This window comes from Quercus robur, chromosome 1, assembly GCF_932294415.1.
Source record: "Quercus robur chromosome 1, dhQueRobu3.1, whole genome shotgun sequence".
Taxonomy (NCBI): Eukaryota; Viridiplantae; Streptophyta; class Magnoliopsida; order Fagales; family Fagaceae; genus Quercus; species Quercus robur.
In genome coordinates, this window is record NC_065534.1 from 20,734,875 (window position 1) to 20,760,124 (window position 25,250).

General features: G+C 33.1%; 1 protein-coding gene across 2 annotated transcripts; it reads left to right on the forward strand.

The window, feature by feature from the left end:
• The first annotated feature begins 7,798 nt into the window (after window positions 1-7,798).
• Window positions 7,799-15,697, forward strand: LOC126724968 (transcription factor LHW). Of its 2 annotated transcripts, XM_050429434.1 has the most exons (11): window positions 7,799-8,347; window positions 8,468-8,632; window positions 9,494-9,700; window positions 9,796-9,877; window positions 10,536-10,577; window positions 10,660-10,719; window positions 11,763-13,595; window positions 13,695-13,796; window positions 14,121-14,261; window positions 14,355-14,480; window positions 14,904-15,697. In XM_050429434.1, the coding sequence occupies exons 2-11, from the start codon at window positions 8,538-8,540 to the stop codon at window positions 15,081-15,083; spliced, it is 2,868 nt and encodes a 955-aa protein (XP_050285391.1). In that variant the 5' UTR covers window positions 7,799-8,347; window positions 8,468-8,537; the 3' UTR covers window positions 15,084-15,697. The 2 variants fall into 2 exon arrangements, with proteins under 2 accessions (XP_050285391.1, XP_050285385.1); XM_050429428.1 differs by having other exon boundaries at window positions 7,799-8,632.
• Window positions 15,698-25,250: the final 9,553 nt, after the last annotated feature.

Genomic DNA, 25,250 nt, shown 5'->3' on the forward strand with positions numbered 1-25,250 from the left:
TAAAAGGGTTTTGGATATGTGTGTAACTGAAAATTTTGAACTATATTTACAATTGTAGTGTTCTTGTGTTCTGGGTTTGAAAAAAATTTGATTTAAGCCATGTTCTAAGAGATGCATATTCATGGGTTTGAAATAGCGCGTTTTGATCTTATTTTCTTTTCTTTTCTTGTTTTGGGAGGAGAGAGACATAAAATGGGAACAAAAAGACCTATTTACCCCTGTTTTTAACAGAGGTGGGTAACGAAGACTAGATGGAGTTCTACATAGGTGGGCAAAGTGTTAAATTTTAAACCACGGGTAGGTAAAGTGCAAACGGGCCAAACCACAGGTGGATTTACTATAATTTCCCCTATATTATTCTAGTTTTCTCTCTCCTCTCACCTACTTTTCATTCTCTCTCCTTTTTGCTTTTCTTAATTAGATTCTCTTCCTTTCAGTCTCACCCAGCATCTCCTCTCTTCCTCTCTCACTCACACTCTTAGCCTCACCACGTCTTCACCTTGCCACGCTGGCCACCTCGCAACACCACGCCACGCCTCCACCTCACTAAAAAAAAAACCAGATTTCTTTTCTCTCTCACAAATAGATCTTCTCTCTCCTTTCTTCTCTCTTTCACAGACATCTTTCCTCTCTTGTCCCTCTCTTTCTCCGATAGTGGTGATAGATTGTGGTGGTGCTGATGGTGATTACTCGGTTTTCTTTTAGGTGTAGGTCTCTCTATTGATGATAGTTGGTTGTGGATTGACTTCTCTAGGCTGTGAATGATGGTTACTGGGTTTTTTAGGTGTGGGTCTCTACTTGTGGTGGTGGATGTTGGTGGCTGGGTTGTGAATTGGATTTTTTGGGCTGTGAGTGGTGGTTGCTAGGTTTTTTAGGTGGTGGCTCTCTTTGTTGGTGGTGGTTGCTGGCTTTTTTGTGTTTTGGGTTGTAAAGGATGTGGTGGTTGTTGGTTGGTGGCCATTGCCACTGGGTTGTCTTTCGTATTGGTCTGTGTTTGAGTTAGTATTATTTTAATGTGTTAAATATATTATTTTAATGTATTGAAGTGAATAATAGAAGATGTAATGTAGGGTGAATTGTAAAATGGTGTGCTAAAATAGTAAAGTAACTTTTTTATATGTTAAAATGATATATTTTTGCTACAGTTAATGCTAGTGCTCTTATGTACCTATCACACACACACAGAGCACACACTTAATCAGTATCTAAATCAAATATGTGGCATCACAACTCACCTCTTCAAGAGTCGAGTTTCAAACACTCACACAAAGGAGTACATTTATGAATGTTGTCCTTAAAAACAACAATTAGTATCCAGTCATTGAAACCAAATTTTTACGCAAATTTTCAAAAACTTCTTCTCCGTTTTGTTTTGTGGTAGGTTTAAGTCAAATATATATGAAAGGTTTTGTGAAAAAAATTGTTATCTATAACAGCTCTCTTAAAACAATATCGTCAGGTAATTTATGACAATTTTCACAAGAATTTTACAAAAGTAGGCTTATTGACATAAAATTATTCACAATTATAAATATTGAAATGATATATGGTGATTATTGCAAAATAATATAGTCGTAGTGATGTGTTTATAGAAAAATGATGTCCTTCCGTCACAACTTAATTATTAAAATCACAAGTAGTAAAAAGATTGACAAAATAGTTAATGTCCTTAATATTGCTGCTCATTTTATTATATAATGTTTAGATAAAATAATTTATATTACTTATCTTTGAAATTTTTAATATATTTGGTTGAGAGCTCCCCTCAATTAGACAAAAGCACTATGATTATATGGTCTTAAAATTTTACATTTAGAATAATCAAAATAATTTGATTAAAATAGTGTAATAAAGGTGAAACCGTTTAAACTACAGAATATTTAAACATTTTAATTTATCATAAAACTTTTGGAATCTAGATGTGTAGTAGACGTTGATTATAAAATGTATATATATATATATATATATATTTGGAAGGATTACAGTTATCAAATTATTAATCTCTTGGTAATTTTTTTGTGGTTGATGTAACAGGAGCGCTGTCAACTTTGAGTACACACATATATATATATTTGGAAGGATTACAGTTATCAAATTATTAATCTCTTGGTAATTTTTTTGTGGTTGATGTAACAGGAGCGCTGTCAACTTTGAGTACACATATATATATATATATATATATTTGAAAGGATTACAGTTATCAAATTATTAATCTCGTGGTAATTTTTTTGTGGTTGATGTAACAGGAGCGCTGTCAACTTTGAGTACACACATATAATTACAGTTATCAAATTATTAATCTCTTGGTAATTTTTTTGTGGTTGATGTGACAGGAGCGCTGTCAACTTTGAGAAGACTTTGGCCATTAAAAAAGAGCTTTTTGAGATGATCTTCCATGAGATCGTCTTAATTGAGTTTGCCAACTACAAAAATCAAAGTACATTATAGTATGGTACCTTTAGAAAGAGGATTATATATATAAATATATATATATATATATATATATATACACGCGCTCGTGATGAAAAGAAAAAGAATTATAAACCCTATTTGGTTGCGGAGTGAGTGTTAACTCATCACTCATCACTTAAATCTTATCACTCATTATCCTACCACTCATTTCTCGTAATTAAAAAATTTTGAAAAGACTTCCACCCATATATTCTCTAAACTCATGGAATTTAGGATAATATCCATTCGAATGAATGCACTGATATACAACCTAAAACTAATTCAAGTAGCTCATTACAAAAACCAAGAGAGTTGTCACATGATAGCAAAACTTTGAGATTAAATAGAGAGAATTTTCAATTAAGAGAGTAAAATCTTTTCCATGTCCCATAATCTTTGGATCAACTAATAACTAATTGATAAAAAGAAAATATAGGTTTATCTTGTTTTACGCACAAGTTATTTATTATTGTGAGTTCACTAACTATATTGAAATTATCAGTTAATAAGAAATAGTTTCTTCTTATTTGTTGGGATGGTCGCATAATCATCCTCCCATTGTATCGAATAATTTCTTCAAATATAAAGAAATTATATATTAAATTTGTTTGGCTCGTTCAGTTGAATAGGTGAATAATCTTTCCAGCTATGCCACTAACCATTTAATTGGACTATTTGTTGAGTTTGAAAAAGGAAAAATTTGGGAGTGCGGGGGGATGAAAGCTCCTCTTTCTTGTTAATTTTTCGAAGTTTAATAAAGGATCATGATATATATATAATTCACTCTAGTCTTTTTTATGTTTAAGTGTCCTAAATTTTAATTTTAATTCACTGTTGTATTAATTTATGTCAAGTGCCTTAAATTATATTAAATATTCCCTCTAATTTACTATCAAAGAGACTTTCTTATTGCCAAAGGCCTTGTAACTGAATTGGCACCTCTCCATGCACAAAGTGCTTGGGGGTCTAGGGGGGAAAGGGTTCGAGCTGCGAGGTTAGCAGCATGTTGTAATTATTTCTCAAAAAAAAAAAGAGACTTTCTTATTTAAAATGACTTATGACCCACTTGAATTTAATCCAAATTCTCTTATGATTCTAAAACTTATCATTGATAAAAATTTATTGAAAATAATGTGTTCAAAAGATTTAGGTGTCTCCTTTTTAATAGTTTTTCATTTTAAATAATCTCTTTGAAAAAAATGTAATAAATATTATATTCAAATAATAAATAAATATCTAAAAAGCCAACAAACTAACTTCTTTTTTTTTCCGAGAAAATATTGAATACTCCTAGAGTACTATAAATGTGTACTCCCCCCTCTCACATAAATTGTGAGTTCCACCATAAATTTAATTAGTGGGACTCATAGTTATGTGAAAGGAAAAAATATGCATTTATGGTACTCCGAAAATATCCAATAATTATCCATTTTTTTCATAGCAAATGGAGCAAATCAAGATGACTAATTTAAAATCCGACATTTAAAATGACAACGGTCATTAATAAGTTGTAATATTTAAAACATATTTTGTGTAATTCGGTTTTTAGAGAGATGATACATACTAATCATTGCTCTTCAATTAATATTGTAGGGATAAGGGTCCAAGATCATATATTGGGCCTTAAGTTTTGTCCGAGGACATTGATAAGTTTGAGGAGGAGCAAATAGTTGTTAGGGGTTCCCATTTAAAGTCTCATAAGTAGGGAATGAATGAAGGGTGATCTGAGGAGGAATTACTCCTCGGATACGATGAATGCCGCTCAAGTATCTATTCCAGCGATTAGAATGATCTTCCAGAAAGCTCCAATGATAGGGACGTGCCTAATGAACATATGAGAAAGAAGGAAACCCAAAAATATATAAGGAAAAGTTGCTACCGTCATATTAAATGCATTGCAGCTACTTTTCTGGCCACATTTATGTGGAGAAGACCTCTGAACAGTACTGCCTTGGCTATCACAACTCACAGAGAGCCAAAGAAGATGTCTGATGGGATAGGTACTCAAGTAAGAGATTAAACGATCAATAAGTATAGGATCAAGATGATCTCAAGGGAGCTATATAATAGGAGAGATCCTCCATATCCAGGGGATCGAAGAGGGAGAGAGAACACTGTAGCAATCTAAATTCTTCTTGTATTCAATTGTAACCAATTTATATAAATTTGACCTCCTCGGACGGTGAAGTTGTTCAGATTTACCTTCTTTGTTCTTGCTTGATTATTTTCCAAACCCATACTAGCCGTTGTCAAATTCATTAGAGCCTAGTTCTTTGACCCACTCTTTACAAATTTATTGTATTGGACTCATTGAGTCAATATCCCACACATTTTGGGCTTGGGCTGTAAACCGTGTCCCTACAAATATTTAATTTTTTTTTTTAGTATATTATATTGTGACTAACCATGAAGAATGTGCATTGTACCGTTAGTTATTGTACTAGTTGGCTATGTATTTGCTGCCAAAAGACATATATACCAAATTAATTATCAATATAACTTTTTTTGTTTTTGTTTTTGTTTGGGAGAATACTCTTGTAAAAGACAAAGTTAAAAAAAGTCGTTGGGTACTTCGTGGATCTCTATAACTTTTGTCATTAAAATACTAACATATATAATTTCAGAGTAGATGTATAATATATGTATTATATTTCATTTTTTGAAGTTGAACCAATCGATCTTCTATAGGATATACAGAATTACAACTGAGTTACTAAAAACAAAATTACAGTTATGTCGTTAATTGATGAAACCGTATTTGCTCGATAGATTAGTTAACGACTGAAGAATCATTTGATCTAATGACCTAATGTAGTTGTCAAGTTAATGTTTGAGATGGGATTGGTGACTATGTTTCTAAATCTTAATTTATGAGAAGAGAACAAAGAAGAGTCATTTACTGCTATTTATAGTTTATAATTACACTTCCAAAAATAGCTCAAATTTATTACATATATGTAAGAATTGAGTAAGTTTATCTTAGTAGAACCTCATACTTGTCATAATTGTCATGATTCTCATGAGCTCTTTGAGACTTTGAAGAATGTTGAGTATATAAAACAAATAGTTTAAATTCTATAAGAATGTAGTGTAAAATTCTTGTTTTACAATATCTAATTAAATAATATTATTTGTATTTCACAAATATTTCACAAATTGATGAATAGAGATGGCCACACACAATCAATTCTCCTCAATACTCATATGCATTCTCTCTCTCCTACATCTCAAATTAGGCCAGCCACCATGGTTGTCTGCTCCCCTCCCCTCCCCATTTGCTTTCACCTCCGCCGACTTCTCCCTCACGAAATGTCAAAATCAATTGTTTCCTCTTTAGCCCTTCCATCTCCTCCATACTCCTAAACTCTCTCAATCTCTCTCTTTGATTTCAACCCATGGTTGGAGTTGCCTCAAGCTCCACCACTCGCCACTACTGGTGGTGGCCCAAAGTCTCTCTCTCTCTCTCTCTCTCTCTCTCTCTCTCTCTCTCTCTCTCTCTCTCTCTCTCTCTCTCTCGGTTCTTAATACGCATCTAAAAATCCATATACCCTTATGAAAATTCAACCTATCATATTATCCATTAGTGTTAGCTCCACAGTCATTGGTGTAAGAAAAGACCGATTTGAGAGTTTGGGAGCCATCTCAATGGGAATAAGTATCTCATGAGATCGCCTCATACAAGAATTTTTCCTCTCCATGGATGATGGCATAATCCGGCAAGAGGCGGAGCTTGTGGCTGACCGATCTGAGAGAGAAGATTTGGGTTTGGGTGAGTTGTGATTGTGTGTGACACTATTTATTCACTAATATATAATATGTTGATGTGGGATGCTATTATTGGAGGGTGTAAACCAAAAGTTTTATACCACATCTTTATTAAGGATGTATTTGGATACCGCTTATTTTACTGAAAACTGAAAATTAAAAAAAAAAAAAGTTATTGTTCATACTGAAAGTATTATGCATTTGCTTTAATGCACTGTTCAACCGTGCAAGAGGTGTTGGTTCAAAAAAAAAAAAAAAAAAAAAAATGCAAACACAGCTCAAATAATTTGAATCTAAACTTCGGACTCTCAAACAAAACACATGTAAAATGTCATTATAGTATTTTTCATTTTGATTGATGTCTTGGGTAAATTTTCATTTTACTGAGTATGTCATTATATGTCCGTACATATATAAAAAGAGATTGCATTAATTTCAGGTAAAAAACATATTGATGAAAGGAATTTGTTCTGCATATGAGGTCTTAAAAAAGAGTTGATTTTAATAAAATTCCACGTACAAGTACAAAGATCTTCTTTTAGATTTTCTAGTTAACGATATGACATCTTTGTAACTAAGCCGATTTGTTATAAATTTTTTAGAGTGTGAACGGATGGATACATTTATAGATTCCCACTTTATAGAGAGATTTAAGGAAATCTCCTAGAGATTTTGATATGATAAATTAAACATTCCATTTGGGAGTTTTTATAACAATAATTCATCTCCAAGGTATGTGTAATTCGTGTATGTCACAGGAAATGCCTCTCTCAGCTCTGCAAAAATACTCCCAAGAAAGCAAAGAGCAGCAATGACATAAGTGACGTCATGAAGACAGCAACAGGCACTAAGTCATAGCCTCCCCCAACACCCACCTGTTCAGACCTCATTATTTTTCACACGTCTCTCTCACTACTTCTTCCATCAAACTTCAAAGTTCAAAAGCAAACGACTAAAAAGTTTAAAAAAAAAAAAAAAATTGGAAAAAAAAGTTAATTAATGTCATAAGGACTTAGAAGATATTGAATTGGAAAGTATTTTCCATGAAAGTGATATTAATTTTTTTTTTGGAAATAAGTCATTAATAAACTAGATCCAAAAACTTTAAATCATACTATTTTTTCAAACTTGTAGGTTCCGATTAATTTATAAGATTATTAATGTGTATTATTTAATTAAAAGGTAAAACTTAGGTACAGTACTAAAATATTACTTTTAAATTTTTTTTTTAAAATTATATTATGTGACTTTGTTTAAATAAAATAAAAATATATTTTTTAATTAAATAAATATATTATAAAAAGAAAAACCTAATAAAAAACATAACACATGTCATTAAAAAAGTCACAAAACTATAGTCACATAATGGCCTGAAAGAAGATAACTGTCGACAGATTTATCTGTTTAGAGTTAAAAAAGAAAAAAGAAAAAAGAAAAAAAGAAAAGTGAAAGACAACTCACACAAGCCGACAAAAGAGAGGAGAAATGGCAGAGATAGGTAATTTCTGAGAAATGTAGCTCCAGTTTGGGAAGGTGGAAGTGGATTTATGTGGCCGCGCACTTTAGCACATTTCCATTTCTTTTTTTAACTTTCTCTTTCCCACATTCATAGACAGACACACAAAGAGAGAGAAAAGAGAGAGAGAGAGAGAGAGAATTATCACAGTGAGACACAGAAGCAGTGAACCCAATCCCTGAGCTTGAAATCGACCTCACCAACCTCACTCTGTTGTACAGTCTTTCACTCTCCAAGACACACCAAAAAAAAAAAAAATCACTCTCACACACTCTCACTTCATCATTTCGTTTCGTTTCCAATAATAACTCAGTTTTCCGAGTTTTCAACTGTGAACTGAACTGAACTGAACTGAAATGGCTTTCCGAGTCTTCAAGCTAGAAACTACTGGAATAGTGTAGGTCTGAGACTTTTTTGTTAGTCTCAGTTTCTCGCTTTCGCTTTCGCTTTCGCTCTCTCTCGCTCTTTTGCTCTTTCGCTTGTTCGCTTTTTTTTTCTCTCTCTCTCTCTTTTGTTGAATGGCTTACCGGAGAATGGTCGCTGGAAACTTGGATCCGGAGAGGAAGAGAAGCGGAGGTCTGAGAACGAAGCAGGCGGGGCGAGGATCGTGCCGCGGTAGTTAGCGCCAAAACTCGCCGGAATTAAAGAAAAAAAAAAAAGTCTCCGCCGGCGGTGACTTACTTCTCTGTGTATTTTTTTGACTCTCAAGCTCAAAACTGTTACTGTTTTCTTCAGCTCCGAAGCAGGCGTGATTGTTCAACTTCAATCCAAAAATAGTTCGTTGAAAGCTCCGATTTGAGAAGCCATGGGGTTCTTGCTCAAAGAGGCGCTCAAGACGCTCTGTACTCCGAATCACTGGTCCTACGCTGTGTTCTGGAAGATCGGATGCGAAAATCCTAGGTAAATCTCCGTTTGGTTGCCGAGAAAGTGAAAGTAAAGTAAAAGATTTTATTTTTGGGAATTTTTTTTTTTTGGTTTCTTAAGAAAGTCAAAATCTTAAGTACATAATAAAAAGACAGATAAAAGTGGAGAATATCCGTGTGGAGAATCAGGCTGCAATATATATATATATATATTTTTTTTTCTATTTCAGGTTCATAATAGTGAAAAATTCTGTGAGTTTTATTTTTGCTGTTAGTTTCGTAAATTTTCTGGGTGACCAAACATAGAGGATCTGATTTGGTTTGTGAATTTGGTCCCGTTTCTAAGGTACTCACATGTTACGGTGTGATGGGGTACTTTTTATTTTTATTTATTTGATTCTTCTCTATGTTCTTTATTTTGGAATTTTATGTTCTGGTTGGTTCTGTTTTGTCTTCAAGAATCTCGGAGCAAAGTAGATTTAGTCTTTAGTTTGACGAACCCACTCCATATCAGAATGAATTCTGTGGATGAATCAGAATTAGTTCGTACTTTGTTCGAGTTTATTCGGTCTTATATGCTTGTTTTTTATAAACAAGTTTGCCTTTTATATCAGAGGTTAATTCACTGATCAGGCACTTTCTGTCTGGGTCTGTTTGTTTTCAGAGATGAGCCTTCTTGAACTGTTCACTCTTGTTTACTGATAAAGGAAAAAAAAAAAACACTATTCAGTCGTTTTTGAGTTCAGTTATTTGTTTATTTTATGCGAAGGTTAAGGATGTCGGGTCTTGCCACTGTGGTATTGGTTTTCTTTAAGATTTTCAGTACTTAGTATAGAGTTAAATGATGATGATGCTCTTCATATCTCTGAACTTGAAGAAATGCTTTTTGACTTGGCAGGTTATTGATTTGGGAAGATTGTTATTATGACCCCTCAGCATGTTTTGCTCCATGCATTTCTGGATCTGAGACTTTTGGAGAGTGGGAGGGATCCTGGGATTCTCCTAAACTTCGTTCCTCTCAGCTTCGGATTCAAGCAGGGGACAGAGTCCGTTCACTGATTAATTTTATGATGATGAATAATCAAGTCAACGTAGTGGGTGAAGGGTATGACTTTTTTTCAAATTCCATCTGCTGTCATTTTTCACGTGCCTTTCCTAAACTTAAGCCTAAAAAAGGTATCATTTTTGTAATTATTTCAGGATAGTTGGCCGAGCTGCGTTTACAGGAAACCATCAGTGGATTCTTTCAAACAATTACACTGGAGATGCTCATCCGCCTGAGGTACATAATAATTTCTTCTTCTGGATGGACTAGGCTGAGTTTGATGTTAATCAAGATGTCAAGTTTTTGACTTTTGAGTAGTGAGGTTTCCTTTCTAGAGCCCATAGTTGTGAAAATTTCAAGGTTGTAGTATGCCTTTAAACCTTTCTGTCGATTTAGTCCATGTGATTTTGAAAACGAGTCATTTTGGTTTTTTTATGCATTATGGTTACATCTGAAATGGCATGAATTGTTGATGTTTCACATGTGAACAAGTATAAACCTCAAAGAAGTGTAGTGAGCAAACCCTTAACCATTTGAAGTAGATAGTGAGGACACAAATATTAAATTTCCAAGGCTGGTCATATAAATACCAATCCTTCCTCCAAATGGTTAGGGCTTTGCTGCTTGGCTTGTTATAGCCTTATAGGTCCATTATTGGCACATCATCATAAAAAAAGGGATGTATCAGCAATTTTTGGTTCATTCCAGGTGATGTGCTGGAAGACTTAAATAACATTTTTTTTTTTGAAAATCAAAGCAATTAAATCAGAAAAATTTTATTTAAAGAAATAAAACTAAAAATCAAGTGAGATTTCAGGGAAAGTCAGCCCACTGTGAGGATTTACTTTTTGGTATCTGTACTTAATGTAACTTTTATTTATGTGGGTACTTACAGGTTCTAAATGAGGTTCATCACCAATTTTCAGCTGGAATGCAGGTCTGAGAGTTGTCTATATGCTGTTTATCTTAGTATAGTGTATATCTTACTGTTACATTAAACTAATTGTACTTGGTTGCAGACAGTGGCAGTTATTCCCATTCTCAGTCATGGTGTCATTCAACTTGGTTCTTCTTTGTCTGTAAGTTCTATTTATTCATTTATTTTATTTATTCTTGCGCAGTGGTTGTAAGTCCTGTTGGGTTATATTAGTTCTGTAAAATAAGACACTGAACCTCTCATAATTTTTAAGTCAAAATTTAAATATCGCGTGTTATGAATTTAGATTCCAGGACACTTTGACCTGTGACATATCTTGACACTATCCATGAGTGATGCTAATGTATTTTGTCCCATGGGTTGGTGCCTTTTTCTCCCGTATATGTATTTTGTGCTATTGGGCAAATGTACTTTTGCTTTGGGGCCAAACAAAGAAATCTGATTGACTGGGCAATTCCATTTCATTTTTGTTGATAGAGATTGAATTCTTTTATACATAGTATACCTTATTACTGTTGCAAGCAACATGGCATAATAGTCACTGCAAGCAATATTGGAGTTATTTCTCATTTGAGTGCGAGTAGTGTGGTTTGTTAAGTGGTACACTCCAATATTGGATAGTAATGACGAAACTCAAGAGTAAGTGGTTAGTGTAACATTGTTGTGTCAAACCCATTGGCTTTAAGTATTGGGTTAAGTGGTGTGGTGGTGTCCCAACATGTTATATGATTCTCTCACAAAGAGACTCCTCAATGTGTCAATATTTAACTCTCACAAACCCAAAATGACAAAATCCCAACAAATGGTATTAGAGCCGATGGTTCAACAGGGCAAGGGCTACTATGGTTAGTGGTTCCCACTAAGTAGAGTGAGGAATACTTGTGTGTTAGCTCCACTCATGCTTAAGTAAAGGCTTTAATAGTGGTGAGTATAGGTGATTGTGTGTGCAAGGAAGACTCCATGAGTCTCTCACAAAGACTCTACTAAGTGTTAAATGTTTCTCTCTCACAAACCCAAAATAAAAACGGTTATGTATTGCAACATATATAATGCTTGTGTTTGTTATCATGCTTCAATTTTGAACACTATAGTGCGTGCTTGATTTGTTCATGATGTTGAATACTTGTTATTTCTGTCAGTTGCTTTGAAATTTCTGAATTAATGTGTTGATACTTGTTGCTACAGATTATGGAGGATATGAGATTTGTGAATAATGTGAAAAGTTTAATCCTGCAACTAGTATGTGTCCCTGGTGCTCTTTTATCTGACAACTATGCAACAAAAGATTCTGCTGAGAAAAGTGTGGTACCAGTTACTTTTGGTGTGCCTATATCAATGGACCCTTCTGGAAATTATAAAGGGACAAATTCCTTGCCTCTAATGGCTGATACCTACAACCACCAAAGCAATTCGTCTCAGGATTCAAGGCTTGTTGGTCAGCCATCTCATTCACTAGTAAGAGAGATTCAAAATAACCTGTGGACTACTACCTCCACATTTCGGCCTCCTAACCAGACCCAAACATTGCCTAAAATCCAAGATGATATTTGTCCACAAAAAGCAACCCCCATTACACCAAACTTTTCTTTCAACAGCCAACTGGAGAGTGGAGCTGAAGTGATTCGCCTGAATCCTGATGCATGGCTGAGCCCGCAGACTTCTTCTTACAACTCAAGATCTGGTTTCAATTGTGAACCCGGTTTTGGTCAATTGAGTGGAAGCCATCCTGGCCAAAATTTAATGGAGCAACAGATTTTGTTGAGTGCTGGTGTTCATGGTCATATTAATAAGAATTTATGTGCATTGAGTAGCCTTGAAACGTCCCAACTGAGAACAAATGTAGGCTTAATCTTTGATCCGCACATAGGTTCATCTGAAGGAAGCAAGTCACATGGTCAAATCCAGTGTCCTCTTCCAAATCGACAAAGAGCAGATGAGATTAATCTTTCTGGCATGCATGTCACTGGAATTGAGCATCAGTATTCTGATTCATCTAAAGTGAAGGGGGGTCCTTTTCATAGTTTGGTAGAACAATTAACTAATAGTCGTATGCTTTTAGGAGAAGTTGATCAGAGACATATTACTGCAGTTGCAAAGCATAACCAGATTGAGTTATCCCCAAGGACTCAGAGGATGAATACTGATATGTTTCAAGCCCTTGAGATCTCATACACCCATCCAGATAAGCACATTTCTTTGAATAAGAATATCCCTGGTTTGGTTCCTGATTGCCAGAACCGTGATAGTGGAAAAAAGACTCTATTGACCAATGCTAAACCTGAAGCTGCATGTGCCCGACCTGTAGGGGATGATTTGTTTGATATTTTGGGTGTGGATTTCAAAAATAAACTACTTAATGAGCCCTGGAATAATTTGCCTGATAATAGGTCAGATGCAAATACACACAAAAATCTGGGTGAGAATTCTTTAGCTTTAATGAGTATGCCGGAGGTGGGTTCAGATTTTTATTCAGCGAGTGAAGGTATATCAGAGAGTGATATCTTCTCTGGGACAGGGACCGACCACCTCTTAGATGCTGTGGTCTCAAGAGCTCACTCTACTTCCAAGCAGAGGTCAGATGATGATGTCTCTTGTAGGACAACATTGACTAAGATCAGTAGCAGCTCCTCTGTTCCTAGTAGTTCTCCCAAGTATGGACGAGTTAGTATGCCTGATCAAGTGCAAGGGGAGTTCTTTGGCCTTCCTAAACATCTAGGAAAAGTAGGGACTGTAGAAACTAATTCTCTTAAATCTGGATGTAGCAAGGATGATGTTGGAAACTGTTCTCAGACTACTTCCATTTGTGGATCTCATATCAGTTCGTGGGTTGAGCAGGGTAATAATGTGAAGCGTGATAGTAGTTTGTCAACTGCATATTCTAAGAGGCCTGATGAAATCAACAAATCAAACCGCAAAAGGCTTAAACCTGGGGAGAACCCAAGACCCAGGCCAAAGGATCGCCAGATGATCCAAGATCGTGTGAAAGAGTTGCGGGAAATTGTGCCAAATGGTGCAAAAGTAATGCTTTTCTTCTTTTTCTTCAATAATTTTTAGAGTTTGGACTTAAATAGCTTCCACACTGATTTTATTCTTCATTCTTTTAATGTGGGTCTACAGTGTAGCATAGATGCCCTACTTGAACGAACCATCAAGCATATGCTTTTCTTGCAAAGTGTTACAAAGCATGCGGACAAGCTAAAACAGACAGGAGAGTCCAAGGTATGGGCAGTATCAACTTTCTTTTTGTTGTTCCCTCCCTCTTTTTTTTCCCCCAATACTCTGTTTGAAGTAAATGGGAAAATCTGGTTCTCATTAGCCTGGCAAAAAGTTGTCATTTGCAGTAGCACTGGGAGCAGGGTTTAAATTTCCTCAGTAGTGAAGAAGTAATTTAGTATGCCTGTTGCATAATTGATGCCTATAGAAAGCAGTTACTACTTTCTTACTGTCTTATCATGTTTACTTGTTACCATTTTATGCTATGAACAAGAATAATTGAGAATGGGAATCTTCTGATGGTTTACTCCCTTGCCTAAATATGCATAGATTGTTAGTAAAGAAGGTGGACTTCTTCTAAAAGACAATCTTGACGGAGGGGTGACATGGGCATATGAAGTTGGCTCACAGTCCGCGCACTGCCCCATCATAGTTGAGGATCTGAATCCACCTCGTCAAATGCTTGTGGAGGTAGTGACTGACATTTTATTTGTCTCCAAATTCTAAGCCTTTGGTTTTAGAGGACTGATCAATTTTGTTTTATATTGTTTCCTCATCTTGCAGATGCTCTGTGAAGAACGGGGTTTCTTTTTAGAAATAGCTGAAATAATCAGAGGAATGGGTTTAACCATCTTGAAGGGGGTGATGGAAGCCCGGGATGACAAAATATGGGCACGCTTTGCAGTTGAGGTAATATTCTGAACTGGAATCTGGCCCTTGCTAGTCACTACTTAAATATAGCCAAACAAAATTCATTCCAAGAAACTCAGGTTGAAAACATAGCATGCTTTCATGGGAAAAGGAAAAGAATTTCCTCCCCCTTCCCCCTTGGATCTGCCCTGTTACTAAAATACTGAAGTCCTCTCAATGAATACTGAGTTTTAATTTTTGCTTCTATAAAAATTTGAATCTTTAGGATCTTAGATCCAAACCTCTCCTGGTATGTACATTTAAGGCTTGTATTCTCTATCTTCAATGATTAAAGTAAAGAAAAAGGCGTGCAAACTCTTTTTGAATGATTAGCCTTTTCCTGAGGAGTTCCTTTCCTCCCCTAATGCACTTGCTGCCTTCGCATACTGTAAACTACTAATTTATTTCTACTTTCATATACAGGCAAATAGGGACATAACGAGGATGGAAGTATTTATGTCGCTAGTTCGCCTTTTAGAGTCAACTGTGAAGGGCAGTGGAACATCAGCTAATGTCATTGATAACAACAATATGATGGTCTGCCACTCTTTTCCCCAAGCTGCCCCTATACCTGCAACTGGAAGGCCCAGTAGCTTGCAATGAATTGCCTGCTATAAAGTTTCTTGACCTGGAGATGTTGAGAGCGAGCTCACTATATGCTTGCCATGACTGACATGGATTCACATTTGGCCATGGTGGTTCTAACTTTTGACTGACTTTTTTGTCTCTCGCAAACCATATTATCACTTGGGTTTTGTGAGGGGAGATTTTTAGTTAGTGATAAGGAGTTGAAAGCATGTTTGCAAGTATGTTCCTTCCCTAGATAAGGAGTTGAATCTGTCGGTCAAATACCCGGAGAAAATTTTAACCATGGTTGGCAGCTTGTGGAGGCTATTGTGACTGAACACCTTTGAATGACATAGATATATTTAATCTAATATTAATGGCTATCTTGTAGGCAGGAGAGGGATTCGCAGGATACTGGTTTCTGTGTTTCACAAATGTACAGAAAATGTGGAACAAAAATTGGAGTTGTTAAAAAGTGTTTTAGTTAGAAACACTATTTTCTGTTTTTCCTACCTCTGGATTTTTTTTCCAGGGTAATGATTTTAGTTGTGTTTTTTAGTATTATTGTAATGATGAATATTTTCTCCACCTTGCCCGTTTGTAATGATGAATATTTAATGCTGAAATATTTCTTGGGGGTCAACTACCAATATGTTGTGCCATGAATGAGTTAATTAAAGTTCTTATATAAATTAAAAAAAAAAATTACCATTTCAGTATCATTAACATTTGAACGATGATTAGCTAGTAAGGTTTTCTTAAAACTAAAAGTAAAGGTGGATATTTTTAAATAATTATATAAAATTTCTTCTAAATTGTTTAGGAGCTTTGATAATAAAATTTTTAATTGGTTTAGTATTTTAATTTTTTTTAAATTTTTTGGTAATATAGAACTATTTACAAAAAATCATGTTTGACATAATTGTAGTTTCAAGGTCAATTTCATATAACATGTAATGTTTATACTTCGTGATTAGGACAATTAGTTACCTTAGACCGGCCTCCACCTTGTTAACAATACACATGACTAATTTTGCTGCTCATCAAAAAACATTACACATTGACTGTTTCAATGAGTAATAGAAGTTCTCTGTCCAGTCACTTTTGGGGATATCCAAGTCATGAGTTCAATGGACGTAAAGAACTCTGGTTAAGTAATGTAATATAATATAAGTCTCTTTAAAAAATTATATATACTTTATGTTCGTGTGTTCTAATAAGTATTACTGTTTTCTTAAAAAAAAAAAGAAAAAAGAAAAAAGAAAAAAGAATATGATTTAAATTCAAATGTTATAAGTAGGGTTATCCATTGACCCACTTAATCGGGTGGAGCATATCTCAACTCACAGTCAATCAGCGAGGTTGATCGAATTGGGTGGATTTGGCTTTCAACGGGTGGTGGTCAGTTTGGTTGGCGTCGTAAATCTAGAAAACGACTAAAATTTGGTGAGATAATGGCTAAAATTTAGTAAGATTTTGCTAGATTTGGTGAGATATTATCAAAATTTGTAGAAATCTTACTAAATTTAGTAAAGTCTGACCAGATCTAATGAAAATTTTGTCAGATCTAGTTGAGTTCTCGTTGGAAATGGTTGAGATCTTGTTAGATCTAGTAAATCTCACCAGAAACTCTTGTACTAGTCGATCGATTCGGGTTTTGAGGGTGGAGACTTGCAACCGACCTGCCGGTGTCAATTTTTGAAGGAAGAGACTCGCCGTTGGAGTAGTTGAGTCAGGCAATGGTTGGTTTGGGTTCAATCGGGTTTCCTGGTGGTTGAACAGCCCTAGTTTCAAATTCTATTCACCACATTATTAGTTCATAGGGGTTCCGAGGTATCTCATAAGCAAAGAGCAGAACAGTTAGACTAAAAGGTCGAGACATTACTTTGTTATATACAAAAAATATATGTTCCAATGTGTACTCCATTCTATAGATTATACAATTTATACTCCATCTTCCACTCATCTATTTTTTCTTTATAAAATAACAAAAGTCTAAATGGAAAGAAATTCATACACATGACATATTTTAATTGGTGTATTATAAAGTATAAAACTTTTTTAATGGTATAAAATATTTTTGTTCCTTGTTAAGTGGAATGACTTCGAAATAACTGGAACATATCATTGAGAAAGTCAATTTGAAGAAAGAACCGTAGGTGAAAGAGGCACCAGCACCAGAAAGGGGAAAAAAATATAAAGAAAAAAAGAATAAATTTAATAATGACTGAAATTATAAATTAATTTGCAATGGAGAAGCACCCTCTTCCTCTAATGCCTATGGAGATAAGATAAGTACCTTGAACCAGTGCAACGTAAAACAAAACCAGTTCATACTATTAAGGAAAGCTTCAAAACTCTAGCATTAGTCTTAACAAAAGAAAATTGATTAGTTAGGAGCAATTTTATTAAATCCCATTCAACTGTATTATTATTTTTTTCATAATTATTTACCATCTCATCACTATACAATGGTCACAGCTCTTTCAATGAATCTTTCTTAGATATGGACAGGTCACCCAAACCAACTCAGATCAAATGAATGAATTCCATTTTTATATAAGAGGGCCTGAGACAGTGAAACCAGCTTACATTGATTAATATTATACCATATATTCAGCTTAAAAAAAAAAAAAGAGATTAATATAAAACTAATAGACGTCCTTTTTTTGGGTCCTATCTTGATCATGACATCCACTAATGTACCATCTCTCACCTTTTATACTACTAAAATATTTAATTAAATTCATAAGATTTGACTAAGACATCCACTTATTCAAACATCTGTGAGACTGTGACTTTTCGTTTTTAGTATTTTACATTGTTGTGTTTTGCAAAGTTGTGTGATAACTAATAATTGTGATATAGATTAATAAAGAAGATGAAAAGAACATTTGTGAGATTGTAATCTGGAAATTAAGATCTAAAATGTTTGACAAAGTTGAAGTGACATCTGAAGATTAAAATGATATGATGGGGCTCTTTTGTTTTTGTGGGCATTTTGCACGCGTGTTCAGGTAAGCTAACGTAGCAAAGGTCTTTTAATAGGGTTAGAGCTGTCTCTCAACTATTGTTTATATCCATAATGACTCTAATAAGTTAAAAATTTTTATAACTCCAGCAAAAAAGTTAAGAGATTTTATAAAATTTAAGTTAATAAAAATGATGGTGCTTGACCCTACTGACCTAACCACACATTAGACCTACTACTAACCTTTAGAAAAATGCAAAAACGTCAAGGGGGAATCCTCCATTTCGTCAGCCCATATGTCAATGATTCCGCCATCGATCGTGAATATGTTACTGAATTTGTGTAGGGGAATGAAGAAAGTAAACGAAGTTATCACTGATTTATTTTTATTTGGAGTTTTTAAAGTGTGATTAATCATTTATATTTTTTTGACTGTAACCTAAGGTCAAGTTTAATGTCGTCAATCCATAAACAAAGATTGAAGAGTTTGGTTACTCGTAGGGAAGATGATAAATGCTATACAATTTTCAAATAAATAAGAACACTTGACTTAGTTTTGGTGGACACATATCCCATGATATCATGCATATATCAAGATTGATACTATCATGCCTCGTCGACCCATTATTGGTATGATTCAGTCATCATGAATATGTTACTGAATTTGTGTGGGGGGAATAAAGAAAGTAAACAACGTTATCACCAATATTATTTTTTTGGAGTTTTTAAAGTGTGATTAATCATTTATATTTTTTTGACTTTAGCCTAAGGTCAACTTTTAATGTCGTCATTCCATAAACAAAGATTCAAGAGTTTGGTTACTTGTGGGGAAGTTGTTAAACACTATACAACCTCAAAATAGATAAGAACACTTGACTTAGTTTTGGTGGACATATGTCCCATGATATCGTGCATGTATCAAGATTGATACTATCATGCCCCAACCCGTTATTGGTATGATAGTGTTCGCTTTGGTCTCATAGACTTTCCGGCTTTAATTTAAAAGGCGTCATGCCAATTAAGGTCCAAGGGCTACATATAAAGCTTTGCAACTCCCCTTACCTCGATGATGTGGGGGACTCAATCTAGACTTGGTTCTTCTTCACCTCACCCAACTTAAGAGATCTTTTTGGACTTTTGGGTCCCCAAAATCCACTGCTTTTTAAGGGTCACACATTCCTATGTAGGACATACCCACCATCCTATCGGACATAGTCAACTTTGATATCATTCTGACACACCCTGACCTGTCACTAACATGATATTTATTGTCTAATTTGATTACATATACCTTACGGCTTTAAAACGTGCCATATCAATTAAGGTCAAAAGCCTGCATATAAAGCATATTAACACCCTTAATCTTGGTGATGTGGGTCTTAGTTAGGAATTGGTTTCCCCTCACCTCACTCCACTTAAGAGTTCATTTGGACTTCTAGGTCCCTACCAATACATGTGAGATGGAATCAATGATAATGATTTTGATTTGATAGAATTTAGCAAAAACAAAGCATGTTTTTGCTTTTTGAAAACATTTTGAAAAAAAAAAAAAAAAAAAGACTAGAAGTTAGCCTATAAATTTACTCCAAATCTTAACATAACTTAATGCAGATAAACCTTTATTTTAACTTACCATTCGATTAGATACCATTATCCTGTAAAATATCATGTAGTCCATCATTTGATGATGGTCAAGTATGTGCATCCCCTATATTCATGTTTGTCAAAATAGTAGGACATGCACTAATAATGATTAATTCTTATAAATGATTCGATGAGTTTCTCATTTTGAAATCCAGATGGGTTTCTCATCTTGATGTGTCGTGGTGCTTCGATAAAGTCCCTTGTATATTTGCACAAGGAAAATTCTAAAGTCTCAAATTATTTTACAAAATATTGATATGATAAATGGTTATTAGAAAGTAAAAAAGTAACAATAATGGTAGGCCCAAATAAGAACTAATAAGCATTTATTATATTAATAACTTGTAAAAATGTTATAAAATAGTTTATAACTGTAGCATTACTCCATGCATGATACACACTCGAAGAGTTTCATGTCTTCACAAAAGTGAGGACATGCGAGACACGTGGAACGGTACCCTCTTGGACAGTAATACATATAATACAAATTTGTACAAGCTATGCATGCTGCCATGAAATTCTTACCTAAATGGCTAAGTCTGTCATTCACCTCCATAGGTATACGTTGGAATATCATTCATCTACAAATCATGCATGGCTTGACTAGTATTTTGGAATTCTTGATAGGCCATTATATCAAGATAGTTCCGGCAAAATAATTGAACCCAAGTTTCTCGTAGTTGTATAGGAGTGAAAGCCATGAACCAAGCCCAAAGGCCCAACATGTAAAAGAATATTAAAAGTTAAAACGCATTTGCAGATTGCAGTGTAGTAAGATAGGGCTTTGATCCACGAGTATCAATTGAAAAGGAAAAAAAATAGGCCTTTGATCCGCAAACGCAGAGAGAAAGGGCTGGAAAAAAAAGTATATGAGTGAGGTGACTTTGTAAAACAAACTAATGATCAACACACTATATTATCCACATAGTTTTTTTATTTTTTATTTATTTATTTATTTTTATTATGAAAAGATCGTACATAGTTAGTCTTGCTGTTGTAAGTTGTAACTTGCATACATAACTAAAACAACAATTTTAAAAAAGACTTATCAAATTACATTTTTGCGTAATAAAACGGGCTAAATTACATTTTTGTCACTTAAATATGGCATATGTTTGATTTTGATTTCTCAATTTTAACAAGTTTTGATTCTATCCTTTAAATCTTAACAACCAAAAAAAAAAAAAAAAAAAAATTTCCCTTGTTTAATTTCCATAAATTTATTGCTAACTTGGAATACAACATGCTAAGTGGGTTGTTGATGTAAAGTTTTTTAGATCATCAGTAAATTGCATTTTTGGTCCTTCAAATGTATGTTGGATTTTGGTCCCTTAATTTTATAAAGTTATAATTCAATCATTTAAATTTCAAAAAAGAAAACAATTATTTAATCTTTTTGTCTATTTTATATTAATTTCTTGCCAACGTCACTACAACAAAATATATTTTTGGTGATGAAAATTTTTGTCACCAAATGTCATGTTTTTGTCGCCTATGACATTTGGCGATGAAACTGTATACCACTTCGCCAAAAGTCCTTGTGACGAAAAATTTCATCGCCAAAAGGTCTTCCTAATTTAAATAGAAAAAAATATTTTGGCTACGAAAAATATTTTTTCGCCTAAATGTTTTCCTTGCTAAATACATGATTCAGCGACAAAATAGGCCAATTGTATTTTATTTTATTTTTTTATTAAATCATATTTGGCGACGAATATATATATATATATATATATATATATATATGTTAATTTTGCCATATTAGGCAACAAATTATTTTGTCACCAAATGTTATTTACATTTATTGATCAGTTTAATAGTAATGAAACATTTCGTCACCAATTGTTTTTATTCCATCATATCCAAACTATTAGTAACGAAAGATTTCGTCGTCAAATATTTATCATTTTTAGTCTAATTTCCTATTTTCATTTTTTTCTTTTGATATAAACTTGTCATTACATTATTAGAACTTCACATTTGAACAACATATTTATAAACAAATCATCCGTAAAATCCAAAAGTAAATAAAACAAGTATTAGATTCAATTCATCTATACAAATTGTTCATACAATAACACAAGATGTCTTATAAAAATACAAAAACATTAATATAATACTAGCCTCATCACACGCGCTCCGCATGTGCGATGAGGCTCTTTTTTTATTTTTATTTTAATGTAATTTTTCAATTTGAGTTTATCTATTGTTAGTAAGGTTATACATGATGAAATTTTTAAGAAACTAAAATTTTGGATTTAAAATGGAGTAAATGGTTGAGTTTAGTGTGTGCTAATTTTTAGGAAAAAAAATATCAAATGTGTATGAGATATATATATATATATATATATAGAGAGAGAGAGAGAGAGAGAGAGAGAGAGAGAGAGAGAGAGAGAGAGAGAGGTTTGTTTGATAAGGATTACTAATTAGATTAGAGGTTTGTTTGATTCTCAAAAAAAAAAAGATTAGAGGTTTGTTTGATATTTTTTTAAGTTATAACTAACTTTTTGAATCCTCTTAATATATAAAGATAAATAGGGCCAAAAAAAGATGTCTTAAAATGTCTTCAAGTAGTGAAAAAAAAAAAAAAAAAAAACCCACGTAGTAAATGACATTCTAAGAGAATTGTTGATGCAACATTTTTTAAATGATGTTCGAAATGGTAAATTGCATTTTTATTACCTCAAATATGAGATATGTTCAATTTTAGTATGTTAGTTTTAAAAAGTTTCTTTTAATTTTTTTTTAAAAGAATAAAACAATTTGGTTTCTCCATCTATTTTCCATTCAAATCTTGCATACATGGCTAATGATAGAAGGAGTGGATTGTTGATATATATACGGTATTTTCTTAACTGACGTGGCAGTACCATTTGCATCATCATTATCATTTCCTCTCATTTTATTTTTAGGATTAGGATTCGGTGCAATACCTATGGTATTGTATCGGGTGCAATTCACCCTACCATCTCTCACAAAAAGTTTTACTTTCTACCTTTTAAACTTTTATTTTTTACTTCTCTTCACTTTTTTTTTTCTTAATTTTTTAATCAATTGTTGAAATTGAAATTTGCTTTTTGTAACTATCAATTTCAACCATTCAAAGGAATTGCATCAAGGGCAATACCCTAAGATTTCAATCCTTATTTTTTCCGCCCTCTAGCCATCCATCTTAGCCGCAACTGTTCATGATTTAATTTTTGGGATTGGTGACGAGGATTAGCTATTGGGTTTGCTGTAAATATTGTGTTTGATGATGATGGTGCAGTAGTTTTGGTTGTCTTCAATAGTGTGGGTGACTAGCGCAGAAAAAAGGAAAAGAAAGAAAAAGAGGGAAGAGTAGAAAAGGAGTATATATAAATATAAATATATATATATATATATATATATATAAATATATATATATTTATATATATAGAGAGAGTGGCGGAGTCAGGATCTAACTTAAAGGAGGACAAAAATTACATTTGACATTGTACACGTGTAAGTAAACATATACATATAGTATTTCAGATCAATTTGCAAAATAACAATTCACTCATGTGTATGCTAAGCCGTATTTAAATGCAAGAAAATTCCCAATAAAATAACATATTCATTATATTATATTTATCTATTTAGAAATTTATTTACATGAATAATCCTTTTAAAATTTTAATTAAAAAAAAAATTTATAACTCCACTTACGAATTGAAAGATTTTAAGTTGTTAGATAGACTTAAAGTTCAACTTAGGTAAATTTCTATTATTTTTGTAAAGCTATATGTTATAGGTCTATTTATTTTAGCTTAACATGCAAAATTATTTTTGAAAAACCATCCTATTTATTAACCATTTATTTATACTACAATACAAGAAATGCATTTAAAAAGTTACCAAAGAAAGAGAGTAGAAAAATCAAGCAATATGAGGTTATAAGTTAGACACGCATCAAGGTATCTGTTTGTTTTTTGTTTTGTTTTGTTTTGTTTTGTTTTGTTTTTTTGTTTTTTTGTTTTTTTTTTGTTTTGTTTTGTTTTTTAGTTTTTTATAAATAGAATTGGGTTATGTTAATATAGGATAGGCTTATATTTTAAGTTGGCAAAAGTGGGCTATGCTCCCAATCATCTCATGCAAGCAACTGGTTGTTTGTTTACGATTTTATAACTTTTCATTAGTAATAGTTCTATCTTTTTACCACAAATGCATTTAGGCAAGTTAAGTAAATATTAGCAATTTTTTTGGGTGGGGTCAGGGGGGCATGTGCCCCCTCTCGACCGCCCTGGCTTCGCCCCTATATATATATAAAGCGCGAATGCGTGTAGCTACAGTGTTTTTGGGTATGTTTAATTGACACTATTAGCTATAGTAGCTATAGTTTTTTTTTTTTTTTTAAATATTTATATGAGCTGACATATATATTGTTATACTAGCACAACAAATTTTACAATACTTTCACAGTTATTGAGATGTCAATTTTTAATAGGTCGAAATAAAATAATAAAATATGAAACTGTGACCAACGACAATTGAAAATAAATGTTTTGTGAAAATGTTGTAATATTTGTTGTGTGAATGTGTAAAAGTTGTAGTACTTTTTAGTTTGCTCAATATGTACTGTTCATCACTTTTTTTTTTCTTTTTTCTCCTGTCATTGGTTTGTGCTCTTTTTTTTTAAAAAAAAAAAAAAAATTATATGAGCTAGCATATATATTGTTATACTAACACAACAAATTCACAATATTTTTTCACAATTATTGAGATGTCAATTTATTATAGGTCAAAATAAAATAATAAAATATGATACTGTGATCAACCACAACTAAAAATAAATGTTTTGTGAAAATGTTGTAACACTTGTTGTTATCACAATATTTTCACCATTGTTGAGATCTTAGTTTCTTATAGACCAAATAAAAAAATGCTAAGTCCACAACATTTTCACATTAATTTTACAACAATTCATAGGTAAGCTACTATTTTTTTTTTTTTTTTTTTTTTGAGAAAGAAGGTAAGCTACTATTGATGGATAAAAAGGTAATATTAGTCGTGGGTCCATTTTAAAATCAGTAACAACTTGTCGTCTAGAATGTGTTATGAAAATATTATAGAAATAATAATATATCAGACCGAAACTTACCACGGCTGAAAATAAAGGAATAGTGAAAATATTGTGACATTTTGTTGTGTTCCTAGACTTCTTTTTTGGTTTAGTCAAATTTGGTGAGTAAAAAATTTACTGTTTCACGTACAATTTTCTTTTGTTGGTTTTTTGTTTATTGTTTCTTTTAATGCATAGTTTAAAGTGGTTATCCCAATTAAAAACCAATAACAATTTACCACCTAGAATTTGTTGTGAAAATGTTATGGATGTAGTATTACTCTAAAATAAAATTATAAAAGATCATACCAGGGCCTACCATAGCTAAAATAAAGGTATTGAGAAAATATCGTGACATTTATTGTGTTCCTGACTTTTTTTTTTTTTTGTTTAGCCAAAATTCATAGTTTTACGGACAGTTTTCTTGGACTGGATTTTTTTTTTTTTTTTTTAACACATTGGTTAAAGTAAAAAACACATACTTTTACTAACAAAATAGAATTATGGA

Excerpts from the sequence above, each read along its gene's own strand:
- LOC126724968 (XM_050429428.1), top strand. The coding sequence starts at position 8,538 with ATGGGGTTCTTGCTCAAAGAGGCGCTCAAGACGCTCTGTACTCCGAAT. Across the intron at positions 13,596-13,694 it reads TTGTGCCAAATGGTGCAAAA|TGTAGCATAGATGCCCTACT; the intron begins GTAATGCTTTTC and ends GTGGGTCTACAG. Across the intron at positions 14,262-14,354 it reads CTCGTCAAATGCTTGTGGAG|ATGCTCTGTGAAGAACGGGG; the intron begins GTAGTGACTGAC and ends CTCATCTTGCAG.